General features: G+C 39.7%; 1 protein-coding gene across 2 annotated transcripts in view; it reads right to left on the bottom strand.

The window, feature by feature from the left end:
- IQCJ (IQ motif containing J) overlaps positions 1-14,436 on the bottom strand; it is a 194,180-nt gene that overhangs the window by 132,339 nt on the left and 47,405 nt on the right. Inside the window, exon 1 of one of the 2 annotated variants that reach the window (XM_031025810.2) lies at positions 13,546-13,879. The exons of the other annotated variant lie outside the window; for it this stretch is intronic. Within the exon in view, the coding sequence (XP_030881670.2) occupies positions 13,546-13,725 (180 nt within the window). The 5' untranslated portion in view covers positions 13,726-13,879. Of the gene's footprint in view, positions 1-13,545; positions 13,880-14,436 lie in introns of those variants that run through there. 2 annotated transcript variants of the gene reach the window in all.

The raw sequence follows: 14,436 nt of genomic DNA, 5'->3' as shown, positions 1-14,436 counted from the left end.
AGATTAAATGAGAAGCATTTATTATACTTCTGCATTGCAGCAAAATCTTTGGTACATAGTGTTCAGAAAACCCAAAGGCAACCCCCCACTGGTTTTTAATTAAGTGTCATTCCCACTGAGTTAATAAGCATGCTATCAATAATGTGACTTTCCTTTAAAGTTTTGGTAATAATAGTTCAAGCTATATTTTGTAATTACTGATAATAGATTTGATAAAATTCTCTAATTGCCACCCTCTTCTCAACTAACACAACTAGATTTATTATGCCTTCTGCGTCCAAGAACAATCAGTCTTTCCATTTCTAGAGCCTTAATGAATGCAAACTATGTGAAATTCATGTTCACTATGAGAATAACATACAACTGGGAAGTTCAATCTTGAAACACAGATTACTTTATGATTAAAGGAATACATATTGCCAAGACTTAAAACAACTACAGTTTCCTAAGTGCTTCTTTTGTACCAGGCACTGTGCTAGGAGCCTTTATAACCATTGTCATGAGGGCTCACTGCAAATAAAAATCAATATAATATACAGAGGCATAGACAGTCAGAGGGATTAGCTACCTGGTCCAAGTTCCCACAGCTGGTCAGTGGAACACAAATCCTAAAAGCCTGTGCCCTTACCACAGCCCACCAACTCCTTCTGTAGGGTAGAAACTTTGTCTACTTATTATATAAATGAAGAACACAGTAATTGGTTCCAGATAAACCATGGCTTGGATAATATCACATCCACTTGTCTGTGATGATGCTCTGCCAACAACAGGCACTCAAAACATGCTTATTAACTACATGGAATTCCTTGTTACCAAATTAACAGAAGCATGTCAGCATCATGCCCATTTGCTTCACCTCAGTGCCCCCTAATCTGTGCCATACAGCAGCCAAAAACACAGCACCAGTGCCCAGAGTGGCTAGTGGCCAAGTGACTCTGCCCAGGGCTTCCAGTTAGGGGTCGTCAACCACTGGCTGACCCTCATGTGTTAATCACTGGTATCTGGCTTTCCTTAGTTTTCTGTCCACCAAGTAGGATCAGCCCAGGCTGAAACAAGTGCATTAAGGCAGTGGCGAACTCATTTCTGTTAACTTAGAAGAATTTTATTAACAGTTGATGATCAAAGTCCTTTGTCAAACAATGAAAATAAATGTCAGTATGTTGGCTAAGACAACCTCTACCTAGGTTGAAAGAAAGCCTTAGGTAGCTCCCAGGGGTGATCAGGTGGGCTTGTCAACTATAATCTAATTCCCTAACAGTAAGAATCACTTGAAAAACACCCAGACTTTTCAATCAGTTTAATTCAATTCAATTCAGTTTAGTTAAATTGATCATTTGTTCAGAACTTATACTGCTCTGTTTCAGGCATTGGAAATACAAATATAAATTAAACATGATTCTGGCAGAGTTAAGATAGCAGAGTAGTAGGAGGACCCTATGCTTGCCTCCCAACTAGATAAATATCAAATCATTCTGAACACCCAAGAAATCCATCTGAGGACTGACTGAACAAACTGTACAACTAGAGGGAGAGAAGAGACCATATTGTGGAAAGTAGGAGGTGCAGAAACACGATTTGGGGGTGAAGAGGATCATGGTTGCTGCAGAGGGGAGGGGGCCCTGATCATGGAGACAGAGGCAAGGGGGGAAGCAGGAGAGAGAGCAGCACACAGGGGACTGCACAAGGAAAATGCTTCCCCAAAACCACTGACTGGGAAAATGAGAGGGGCTGATTATTGTGAGTTGTTACAACCAGTGGAGCTCAAAGAATGGAGTTTTAGAAGTAAGCATTGTGGTAGGTATTGAGCCTGACAGGTGCTGCAGTGCTACTGTGGAGAAGAGGACAGAGGCCCAGGAATGGATAGGTGATCTAAGGATCCCCTGGGACTCACTGGGAGAGACAGTTCCCCCTTGTTGGAGTACCTCTGGGACAGATGGCATTGCCTCTCAGGGGACAGAAGAGCTGGCAGGTGCCATTACGTTCCCCTGTGACTTAAGCATAGGGGCACAGACATCTGCTGAAGGCAGCTAACCTGGACCCAGGCTTTGGCTGCACTTTACTCTAGACTCAAGCTCCTGCCCTTCTGGGACAAACTGGCACCAGCCCCAGCACAGGAGACTATCCCCCAGAGGACCAAAATGGGTCCATGCCACACCGAGTGTCTTAAGTATGGAATTTTGAAACTCAACTGGCATGTCTAAGATAAAACACAGATGCACTGTGCTGCTGGGCAAGCAGAAAGCCCAGACCGAGACCGGGTGAAGGGCAGGGATCTAAGGGATGCCGGGCACACAGGAGAGAGATTGTTTGCTCTTCTGTGAGGGCTTCCCAGACAGCAGCAGACACGAACTCCCCTCTCTGGGGACAAGGGAGAGGGCTGGCATCATTTTTTTTTCCCCTGCCCATCAGCCAGACTGACTTTAGTAAGCAGCACAGTGCCAACAGTGGAGGCCTGGGAAGCTTACACCAAGCCCTGCCCCCCTGCACTCTGCAGGTGCTTCTCTACTAGGTCAAGTGTGCCTGAGAACCAGAGGAAGGGGATCCTCCCCAAGAAAGCCAGCACAAACACCCCACACACGACAAGTCTATTGACCACAGAATGCTGCAAAGTTTCAGCTCTAGTGGAAATAGCATCAGGCTTCTTTTAACAATCAGACCAGAACACACCTAGTTAATACTCACCACTTTCTGGACAAGGTCCAAACACTCTCCACAGCAGGCAAGGAGAAAATCTGCAGAGGACTGACCTGAGGGAAAGAGCAGCAAAACACAGCAGCAGAGTGCACACAGCACAATAGAAACAACTCCTGAAGAACAAGGCCTGGACAGTATATGACCTCTTCTTCATAAAGCTATTACTCTCAGGAGCAGGAAAGATAGTAGGCTTTCCTAACACAGAGAAGAAGACAGAGAACTAGACAAAATGCCAAGATGGAGAAATTCATCCCAAAAGAAAGAACAAGAAAAGATCACAGACAGGGATCTAATCAAAACAGATATAAGTAATATGTCTGATCCAGAATTTAAAACAACAATTATAAGGATACTAGCTGGGTTTGAGAAAAGCATAGAAGATACCAAGGAGTCCCTTATTGCAGAGATAAAAGACCTGAAAACTAGTCAGGCCAAAATAAAAAAGGCTATAACTGAGATGCGAAACTGACTGGATGTAATGACCACAGGATGGAAGAAGCAGAGGAACAAATATATAAGATATATAAGGTGATATAAAAGATAACTTTATGGAAAATAATGAAGCTGAAAAGAAGAGGGAAAGAAAAATACAGGATCATGAATGTAGACTTAGGGAACTCAGCAACTCCATGAAGCATAATACATTCCTATCATAGGAATCCCAGAAGAAGAAGAGAGGGAAAATGGGGCAGAAGGTTTATCAGAACAAATTATACCTGAAAACTTCCCTAATCTGGGGAAGGAAACAGACATCCAAATCCAGGAGGCACAGAGAACTCACATCAAAATCAAAACCAACACCAAGATATATCATAGTAAAATTTACAAAATACACAGATAAAGAAAGAATCCTGAAAGCAGCAAGGTAAAAAAAAGTCCTTAACCTACAAGGTAAGACAAATAAGGTTCACAGCAGATCTCTCCACAGAAACCTGGCAGGCCAGAAAGGACTCACGTGATATATTCAATGTGCTAAATGGAAAAAATATGCAGCCAAGAATACTTTATCTAGCAAGGCTATCACTCAGAATAGAAGGAGAGATAGAGTTCCCAGGACAAACAAAAACTAAAGGATTCCATGAACACTAAACCAGCCCTGCAAGAAATATTAAAGGGGACACTTTGAGCAGAGAGAGAGACCAAAATTAACAAAGACCAGAAAGGAACAGAGACAATCTACAGCAACAGCAACTTTACAGGTAATACAATGGCACTGAGTTCATATCACTCAATAATTACTCTGAATGTAAATGGACTAAATGCTCCAATCAAAAGACATAGGGTATCTGAATGGACAAAAAAACAAGACCCATTTCTATGATGCCTACAAGAGACTCAGTTTAGACATAAAGACACCTGCAGATTGAAAGTGAGGGAGTGAAAAACCATTTATCATGTTAATGGGCATCAAAAGAAAGCCAGAGTTGCCATACTTACATCAGACAAACTAAATTTTAAATGAAAGATTGTGTAACAAGAGATGAAGAAGGATACTATATCATAATAAAGGGGTCTATCTATCATGAAGATCTAACAATTGTAAATATTTATGCCCCCAACTTGGGAGCACACACACACACACACACACATATATATATAAAACAATTAATAAAACATAAAGGAATTCACTGATAATATTACAATAATAATAGGGCAATTTAACACCCTACTTACAGCAACGGACAGGTCATTTACACAGAAAACAAACAAGGAAACAATGGCTTTTAATGACACACTGGACCAGATGGACTTAACAGATATATTCAGAGCATTTCATCCTAAAGCAGCAGAATACACATTCTTTTTGAGTGCACATGGGACATTCTCCAGAAGAGATCACACACTGGGTCACAAATCAGGCCTCAACATGTACAAAAAGATTGAGATCATACCATGCACATTTTCAGACCACAATACTATAAACTTAAAGTCAACCACAAAAAAAAATTTGGAAAGACCACAAATACATGGATGTTAAAGAACATCATACTGGACAATGAATGAGTTAACCAGGAAATTAAAGAAGAAATTTTTAAAAATACATGGAAACAAATGAAAATGAAAACATGATGGCCCAAAACATTTGGGACACAGCAAAAGTAGTCAGAGGAGGGAAGTATATATCAAACAGGCCTTTCTCAAGAAGCAAGAAAAGTTTCAAGTACACAACCTAATCTTACACCTAAAGGAGCTAGAAAAAGAACAACAAATGAAGCCAAAAGCCAGGAGAAGGCAAATAATAAAGATTAGAGTAGAAAGAAATGATATAGAAACAATAACAACAACAACAAAACAGTAGAACAGATCAATGAAACTAGGAGCAGGTTCTTAGAAAGAATTCATAAAATTGATAAACCCCTACGCAGACTTATCAAAAAGAAAAGAGAAAGGACCCAAATAAATAAAATCATGAATGAGAGAGGAGAGATCACAGCCAACACCACAGAAATACAAACAATTATGAGAGAATATTATGAAAAATGTCAATTAATTGGGTAATCTGGAAGAAATGGATAAATTACTAGAAACATATAAACTACCAAAACTGAAATAGGAAGAAATAGAAAATTTGGGGCGCCTGGGTGGCTCAGTTGGTTAAGCGACTGCCTTCGGCTCAGGTCATGATCCTGGTAGTCCCGGGATCGAGTCCCGCATCGGGCTCCCTGCTCAGCGGGGAGTCTGCTTCTCCCTCTGACCCTCCCCCCTCTCATGCTCTCTCTCTCTCATTCTCTCTCTCAAATAAATAAATAAAATCTTTAAAAAAAAAAAAAAGAAAGAAAATTTGAAGACTGATAGCCAACAAAGAAATTTAATCACTGATCAAAAATCTCCCAACAAACAGAAGTGCAGGATCAGATGTCTTCCCAGGGGAATTCTACTAAACATTTAAAGAAGAGTTAACACCAATTTTCAAACAAAAAATAGAAATAAAAGGACAACTTTGAATCTCATTGTATGAGGCCAGCATTACCTTGATCCCAAAACCAGATAAAGAACCCACTGAAAAGGAGAACTACAGGCCAATATCCCTGATGAACATGGATGCAAACATTCTCAACAAAATACTAGCAAATCAAATCTAAGAGTACATTAAAAGAATCATTCACCATGATCAAGTGGGATTTATTCCTGGGATGCCAGTGTGGTTCAATATTTGCAAATCAATCAATGTGATATGCCACATTAATAAAAGAAAGGACAAGAACCATATGATCCTCTCAGTAGATGCAGAAAAAGCATTTGACAAAGCACAGCATTCATTCTTAATAAAAATCCTCAAGAAAGTAGGGATAGAGGGAACATACTTCAACATCATAAAGGCCATATATGAAAGACCCACAGCTAGTATCATCCTCAATGAGGAAAAACAGAGCTTTTCCTCTATGGTCAGGAACAAGACAGGGATGTCCATTCTCACCATTGTTATTTAACATAGTACTGGAAGTCCTAGCCTCAGCAATCAGACAACAAAAAGAAATAAAAGGCATCCAAATTGGCAAGGAAGAAGTCAAACTTTCACTAGTCACAGATGACATGATACTCTATGTAGAAAACTTAAAGACTCCACCAAAACATTGCTAGAACTAATACATGAATTCAGTAAATTTGCAGGATACAAAATCAATGTACAGAAATGTATTGCGTTTCTATACACCAACAATGAAGAAGCAGAAAGTGAAATCAAGGAATTGATCCCATTTACAATTTCACCAAAAACTCTAAGTTACCCAAGAATAAACCTAACCAAGGAGGTGAAAGATCTGTACTCTGAAAACTGTAGAACACTTATGAAAGAAATTTAGGAAGGCACAAAGAAATGGAAAAACATTCCATGCTCATGGATTGGTAGAATAAATATTGTTAAAATGTCTATACTACCCAAAGCAATCTATACATTTCATACAACCCCCATCAAAATACCACCAGCGTTTTTCACAGAGCTAGAACAAACAATCCTAAAATTTGTATGGAATCACAAAAGACCCCGAATAGCCAAAGGAATTTTGAAAAAGAAAAGCAAAGCTGGAGGCATCACAATTCTGGGACTTCAAGCTCTATTACAAAGCTGTAATCATCAAGACAGTATGGTACTGGCACAAAAACAGTCATATAATCAGTGGAATAGAATAGAAAACCCAGAAATGGACCCATAACTCTTTGGTCAACTAATCTTCAACAAAGCAGGAAAGAATATCCAATGGAAAAAAAAGGTAGTCTCTTCAACAAATGGTGCTGGGAAAACTGGACAGCAACATGCAGAAGAATGAAACAGACCATTTTTTTACACCATACACAAAAATAAATCAAAATGGATGAAAAACCTCAATGTGAGACAGGAATCCATCAAAATCCTAGAGAAGAACGCAGGCAGCAACCTCTTTGACATTGGCCATAGCAACTTCTTAATAGACATGTCTCTGAAGGCAAGGGAAACAAAAGCGAAAATGAACTATTGGGACTTCATCAAGATAAAAAGCTTCTGCACAGCAGAGGAAACAGTCAACAAAACTGAAAGGTTGGAATGGAAGATTTGCAAATCTTCTTAAGGGTTAGTAACCAAAATATATAAAGAACTTAAGAAACTCAACACCCAAAAAACAAATAATCCAGTTAAGAAATGACCAGAAGATATGAATAGACATTTTTCCAAAGAAGACATACAGATGGTCAACAGACACATGAAAAGATGCTCAACATCACTTAGCACCAGGGAAATACAAATCAAAACTACAGTGAGATACCACCTTACACCTGTCAGAATGGCTAAAATGAACAACACAGGAAACAAAAAACAGTTGGCAAGGATGTGGAAAAAGGGGAACCCTCTTTCACCACTGGTGGGAATGCAAACTGGTACAGCCACTCTGGAAATGGAGGTTCCTCAAAAAGCTAAAACTAGAACTACCCTATGACCCAGCAATTGCACTACTAGGTATTTATCCAAAAGATACAAAAATACTGATTCAAAGGGGCACATGTACCCCAATGTTTATAGCAGCATTATCAATAATAGCCAAATTATGGAAAGAGCCCAAATGTCCATCGACTGATGAATGGATAAAGCAATTATAGAATATTACTCAGCCACCAAAAGAATGAAATCTTGCCATTTGCAATGACGTGGATGTAGCTAGAATGTATTATTCTAAGCAAAATAAGTCAGAGAAAAACAAGTATCATATGATTTCACTCATATGTGGATGAAACAAAACAGATGAACACAGGGGAAAGAAAAAAGAAAGGGAGAGGGAGGGAAACCATAAAAGAAACTCTTTAAGTATAGAAAACAGAGTTGATAGAGGGGAAGTGATGGGGGAGATGGGCTAAATGGGTGATGGAGATTAAGGAGGGCACTTGTGATGAGCACTGTGTGTTATATATAAGTGACGAATCACTAAATTCTACTACTGAAACTAGTATTGCATTATATGTTAACTAACTGGAATTTAAACAAAAACTTGAAACATAAAAAAAAATTAAACATGATTCTGCCCTTCAAGGAGTTTGTGGTCTTGTGGTGACACAGTCATATTTATAACTAATAGGAGAGATTAAAACCAGGGCTTAATAATGACATCAGAACTGTGTTATGACCCCATGAAGAGGACAATGGGAAGGAAATAAAGGAATTAACTCTTACCTAGAATTTATTACATGCCAGGCACTGAGCTAGGTACTTTCGTATTCCCCCTTGCTTCTATTCGTCCCAATAACCCTAAGTAGTAGAATTTCTATCCCTATTTTTAGAGAAACAAATTGAGCCTCTAAACAGTTGAATACCTGGCCTAGGGTCACATGACCATGACCAGCAGAGCCAGGATGCCCACCCATCCATTCTAAAGTTCATGTTCTTTCACTGCTGACTTCAAACTGCCAGGATTAATTTTTTATGAGAGGATCAGAGTAGCTTCATGGATGACAGGGGTATTGGAGATTATATTCAGGATTTCAACAGAAGGAGATTGAGGAAAGTGCCATCAAGACATCAGCAATGAGCCCATCCCTTCTCTCAGCATAACTTGCTGGGGAAATTACCTTACTTGCAGCCTGCCACAAACCTAGTGTGAGTGTAGGGAGTATCTCCACTCCTCAAATCACTGCCTACAATCCTGCTTTAACCTGGTTAAAATATTGTCCCTGTAGCACACTTATGTCCCTGCTACAACTGGAAGTCCCCCAGACTGGTACCCTGTGGGTATCAAGACTGCCACAAATCACATCCAGATTTGTACTGAGTGGGCCAAATTTGAACACTGAATTTGGAATGGAGAGGTTAAGAGCAGGGAATATGGTCAGTTAACAGGGGACTGAATTTTGGCTACATCCATTAATAGCTTTATGACCCTGCCTGTTTTTATTTTTTTATTTTTATTTTTTTAAAGATCTTATTTATTTATTTGACAGAGAGAGAGATAGCAAGAGCAGGAACACAAGCAGGGGGAGCGGGAGAGGGAGATGCAGGCTTCCCACCAAGCAGGGAGCCCGGTGTGGGGCTCAATCCCAGGACCCTGGGATCATGACCTGAGCCGAAGGCAGCCACTTAACTGACTGAGCCACCCAGGCACCCCAGACCCTGCCTGTTTTTAAAAAATAAACTTTAGCCTTTAGAATAGTTTTAGGTCTAGCAAAAAAAAAAAAAAAAGCAAAGATATAACAGAGAGTTCCCTTATTCCCCCCACCCTTATTATTAACATCTTACATAATATGGCTCATTTGTTGCAGTTAATAAACATATTGATACATTCTTATTAACCAAAGTGCATATTTTATTCATATTCAGATTGTCTTAGTTTCTAACTAATATTCTATTTCTGTTCCAGGTTCCTATCCAGCATGCCATAATACATTTAGTCTTTATGTCTACTTAGCCTCCTCTTAGCTGTTCCAGTTGCTCAGACTTTTCTTGTTTTTAATGACCTGGACAGATTTGAGGAGGACTAATCAGGTATTTTGTAGAATGTCCTTCAGTTGGGATTTGTCTGATGTTTTTTTCATGATTAGTCTTGTGTTTTGAACAGGAAGATCACAGAGGTAAAGCACCATTTTCATCACATCATATCAAGGAAACATATTACCAATATGATTTATTGATGTTGATGACTATTGAGCTTGATCACCTGGGTGAGGTAGTGTCTGTCAGGCTTCTCCACTGTAAAAGTACTCTTTTTCCTCCTTCTCCATACTGTAGTCTTTGGAAGAAAGTCACTACATGCAGCGCACACTAAAAGAATAGGCCCTTTGCCTTTCTGTGCCTCAGTTTCCTCAGATATAAAATTGAGCTAGTAATAGAACATATTTTGTAGATATGTTGTGTATATTGAGTTAATAAATGTAAAACATTTAGAACAGCCCCTGGCATTGAATAAACCACAAATATTAAAACTCTATTGTTATTTTCCTTTTATACCAGCTTCCGTGGAAAAGCACATTGAGATAGTTAGTCATACATTTATTCATTCATCGATTTGATAAACATGTTTTGAGCATCTATTATATGTCAGGCACTGTCCTAACCCTAAGGTTACAATGAGCAAAAACAAATACAGCCCTTACCTATAGAATATAGTACAATCTATCAAGAGAGAGAGATTAATGAAGTAATCACACAAATGAATATATACTTCCAAATAATGAGAAGTACAATGATGAAAAAAATCATGTGGTTCTATCAGGGCATATTCCAGGGGAACCTACTTATTTCTTCTCTGAAGTGACAGTTGAGCAGGCAGCTGAAAGATGGAGCCGTGGGGGTACACATGACTAAGGAAGCAACTGTGAGAAGAGCAGTATGAGCAGGGTAAAGAGAAGGAGGAGGAGAGTAGTATGATAGGAGGCTAGATAGGTAGGCAGAGCCAGACCAGATGGAGCCTGTGGACCACACTTTGGGTATTTATCCATAGTAGCCTTTGTGGATTTTGAAGCAAAGAGTGACCTGATTCGATATCAAATATCAAAGAGATTACTCTAGTCACAGAGTGGAGCCAGGATTGGATGAGATCAGAGTAGATGTGGGGAGGCCAAGCTTCTGCAGTAATCCATGTGATAATGATGATAACTCACACCAGACAAATGGGTACAAAGAAATGAGAAGCAGAAGGACTCCAGAGTGGGACACAGACTAGCAATGAGAGTGAGGGAGTCAGAACTATGAAGCATGACTTTACTTTTCTGTTTGGGGAATTAGATGGCAGGTAGTGATATTTAAGGAAAGTGACACACTGAAAGAAGACAGGTATGAAACATAGGGTGCATGAAAGGATGATGCAAGGGTGTAAAAGAGATTGGGGGCCAGGTGGAGTAAGGACCCTGAAAATCACCTGAAGGAGTCTGGACACTGTACATTAGAACAGAGGAAAGATAGAAATATTTTAGGCAGGCCTGCCCCTAACATTTTCGTGGCCCAGGGAGAGTCTAGATGGTGTTCGTAATTCCGTATGTTCTAAAACTTTTCCTCACCACAACTCAAAAACAGGTAACCTCTACCCTCAAGGGGTCCCTAACCCCTCACCCCTAACAGCATTGCCCTTTTAGGTTCTTTAAAAGAACCTGAGGCTGGAAGGTTAAAATTTAGACTTCCCAGACTCCCTGGAGTTTGGTACTTAAATGTAGAGATGTGGGGAAAGTCAGCCCTTAGCTCTTGGTCCCCAGTCCCTGGCCTGCCTGCCCCTTTGTTTCCACCCTCTAACCTACCCTGTGCCATGAAGGACCTCAAGTGCAAGTCTATGGACAATCCAGCCCACTCATTCAAGCTCTAAACCATTACCCATTGCAACCCCTGGGAAAAGCAGCTGTCCCTTGGCCACCCCCATGCAGATTCCAGAAGCCAATTGGGCAGGAGTGTCCAGGGTCCTGGACATCTACAGTGAGGTCTATAATAGGGACATACATTCCATGTGGGCGCTGTGAACTCTTCTCCCACCTGGTGCTTGTTTTATGTCAGTTACATACCCCATTAACATCAATACACTGTTGTATTGCTTTGAGTATAACTTACTTACTGCCTGTCACATTTAAAATTTACTATCTTGAAATAATGGAAAAATTTAATGCCCCTACCTTCCCAAACTCAATGACTGACTGAAATAAATGCTGCTTCCCTCTGAAAGTTCAAATAAAAGAAAAACCATCATAATAATAAACGTCATAACCATTCATCTTGGTGGTAATTACCCATTCATGCCAACCCCCCTCAAGATTTAAACTCTAGTTAAAATGCAGAAAGATGAACAGATTGAAGAATGTAGCTTATTTATTTATATCCAAAGTGAAAGTGCCATTCTACACTCCAAAGACTTTAAGACAAATCTGACAGCCTAAATTACTCCCTACCAAAGGAAATGGTTTTGATGGAATAAGACATTAATAAACAATCTGGATTTTCCTCATTTATTTTTACTTTAGTTTTCACTTCTACTCTATATTTCAAAAGGCAGTTTATGATAAAAATCCATACACAACAGCAGATAGCTAAAAGTGGAGTTAAGAAAAAGATATCAGAAGCTGTTTAGAGAAAAATGGGCTAATTTTATCAGGAATCTGAAATAAGACATTATTCATGAGTACTAAATTAGCTCTGAGTTTCCTAGCAGCCAAGGTAAAGAAAAAAAAAAAAAAACTGAGGAGGCTTATATATCTCTCAGAGCTTGAAAGGAGCATATTCTCAGTTCTTTAAAAGAGACACACTTCCCCTGCCACCAAAGTCATATCAAACAGTGCCTCCATGTAGCAATGTTAAGGGCCGCAAATATTTCTTCATTTCATTATTGCATGTCCTGCATATAATCTAAATGTGTACCAAGAAGACGTGTTTGTGGAGAATAATCTAATGCCGAACATATGCTTCCTGAAGAACAGGATCGTTGCAGGGCTCAACATTATAGAACCCAGAATATAGAGAACTGGTTTGTCTCTGATGCTCTCTGTCACACATCAGTTGCCCCAGGAGCATTTGTAACCAATACAATGCTGAGCTTTAAATGCTGGTGCTCCTGTTAACTAGAAAATGTGTTTCAAAAGGTTTATATTATAGTTAGCTAAAAGGAAATGCACATGTAAAGAATTTCAACCTCAAAGAAAATATGGCTTAATTTATAATGTCATTTATAAGTGATCTCAGCAGCCAAATTGAACCCAGACAAAAAACTGTAAAAGCGTAAGTTATGCCTTGGTATATGTCCAGCTTGGTAGCATACCAGCCTCCTTTCACCACAATAGACTTATGCAGAAACTGAGATTTTCGAATTATCAAATGGCCGTAGATAGTAGTTTTTCTCTTCTTTTAAGTAACAGAACCTCTAATTTGTTCAGATTAGCAATATACCCAGCTTAAAATAATCAGTTTCCATTCCCTTGCAGCAATGGCTTGATATGCTGGTCTTGGGACACAGTTATGGCCAAGGAGAAATGAGCAAAGTCTACCAGAAGGGCCTGTAAGGAACTTGCTAAATAGGACAAATTCAATTCACACTTGTGCTCTTTTCCCTCTCCATCCTTCATCTAGTTAGAAAACAAACAAGGTATCTGGAGTAAGACCAGCCATCTGGGGACAAGTATAAAAACCAGAAATGAGAACACTGAAAAGGGAGCTGGAAAGAGCGTGGGTACTTGACAACTCCCTCAAGCAACTCCACCAGCTCTGGACTGCTTACCCCCGCAATTCTTCTGACATAAGAAAAATAAAATCTTTTTTAGTTAGCCACTGTAGATGGGTTTTTGTTACACTCAGCAGAACGTAATCCCTAACTGAAAAACAGGCACATACTCCCTTCTCTAAATGCCTCATTCAACAAACCAAAAGTAAAATTGAGACTTCAAGTCCAGGGAGAATGGGCAGAAGAGAGTAAATCTCACCTTCAGGATAGCATTCATTCTGGTAGCAGAGGCATTGCAGGTGTTCACCAAATCCTGTTTTCCTCTTGGTCCCACAGCTGAGCACATTTCACAGCTTTCCCCAGATGTGGCCATGCGTCTGCATTCTGCCCAGTGAAACAGGGAAGGGAGTAATGTATGCCATTTGCGGATTTGATGCATTAAAACCTTCCTTTGCTATTTACCACGCTAGCTTTATTCCCACACTCCAACTGAATATACAGGAGGAAGAGCTCTGGAAAATGAGAGAGCCAAACAAAGAGGCCTAGGTCCCTGACCCAGAGGGCAGACCCCTGCACTTGCAGAAGCTGGACAAAGACACACACACAAAAAACATTGATTGTGTTAAGTCACTAAGATTTTGAGGTTGCTGTTACAGAAGTCAGCCTACTATGAATATAACTCTAGGAACGGTCTCCAAAGTGGAGGGCAAGCACTGTAGGGAGTATGCAGGATGATCTGCTGGGGTAAAGGGTAAAAATATTACAACTATTTTTTTAATTAGCCAATTTGAGGCCATTTTTAAATGTGCATAATATGTCGGTAAAGTGCTATATAAATATATTGAAAGTATGCTCAAAAAAGTTTTTTACTAAATGGGATGCACAATTCTAAAAAATCATGAATGTCATTGTTCAAGAGAACTAGTTTTAAAGCATTTTTAAGACACAAAACTCACTCTTCAAATGAGAACTTCCTTGTGAAGCTGTTAGAGAAAATGGGTGATGGCACCGCTGCTGTGATTAATGAGGGTGGAAACCCCAAACCCCATCCCTCTCAACCCCACCCCAGAAGAATGAAGCTACATCAACGAAAGAGGAGAAGTCTCAGTATTGAGGTTTTACACAAGACTTTGATTAGAAAGAGGATGAC

This window comes from Leptonychotes weddellii, chromosome 1 (assembly GCF_054177405.1).
Source record: "Leptonychotes weddellii isolate Sample4059 chromosome 1, ASM5417740v2, whole genome shotgun sequence".
Taxonomy (NCBI): domain Eukaryota; kingdom Metazoa; phylum Chordata; class Mammalia; order Carnivora; family Phocidae; genus Leptonychotes; species Leptonychotes weddellii.
This window is presented reverse-complemented; position numbering and strand designations above follow the sequence as displayed.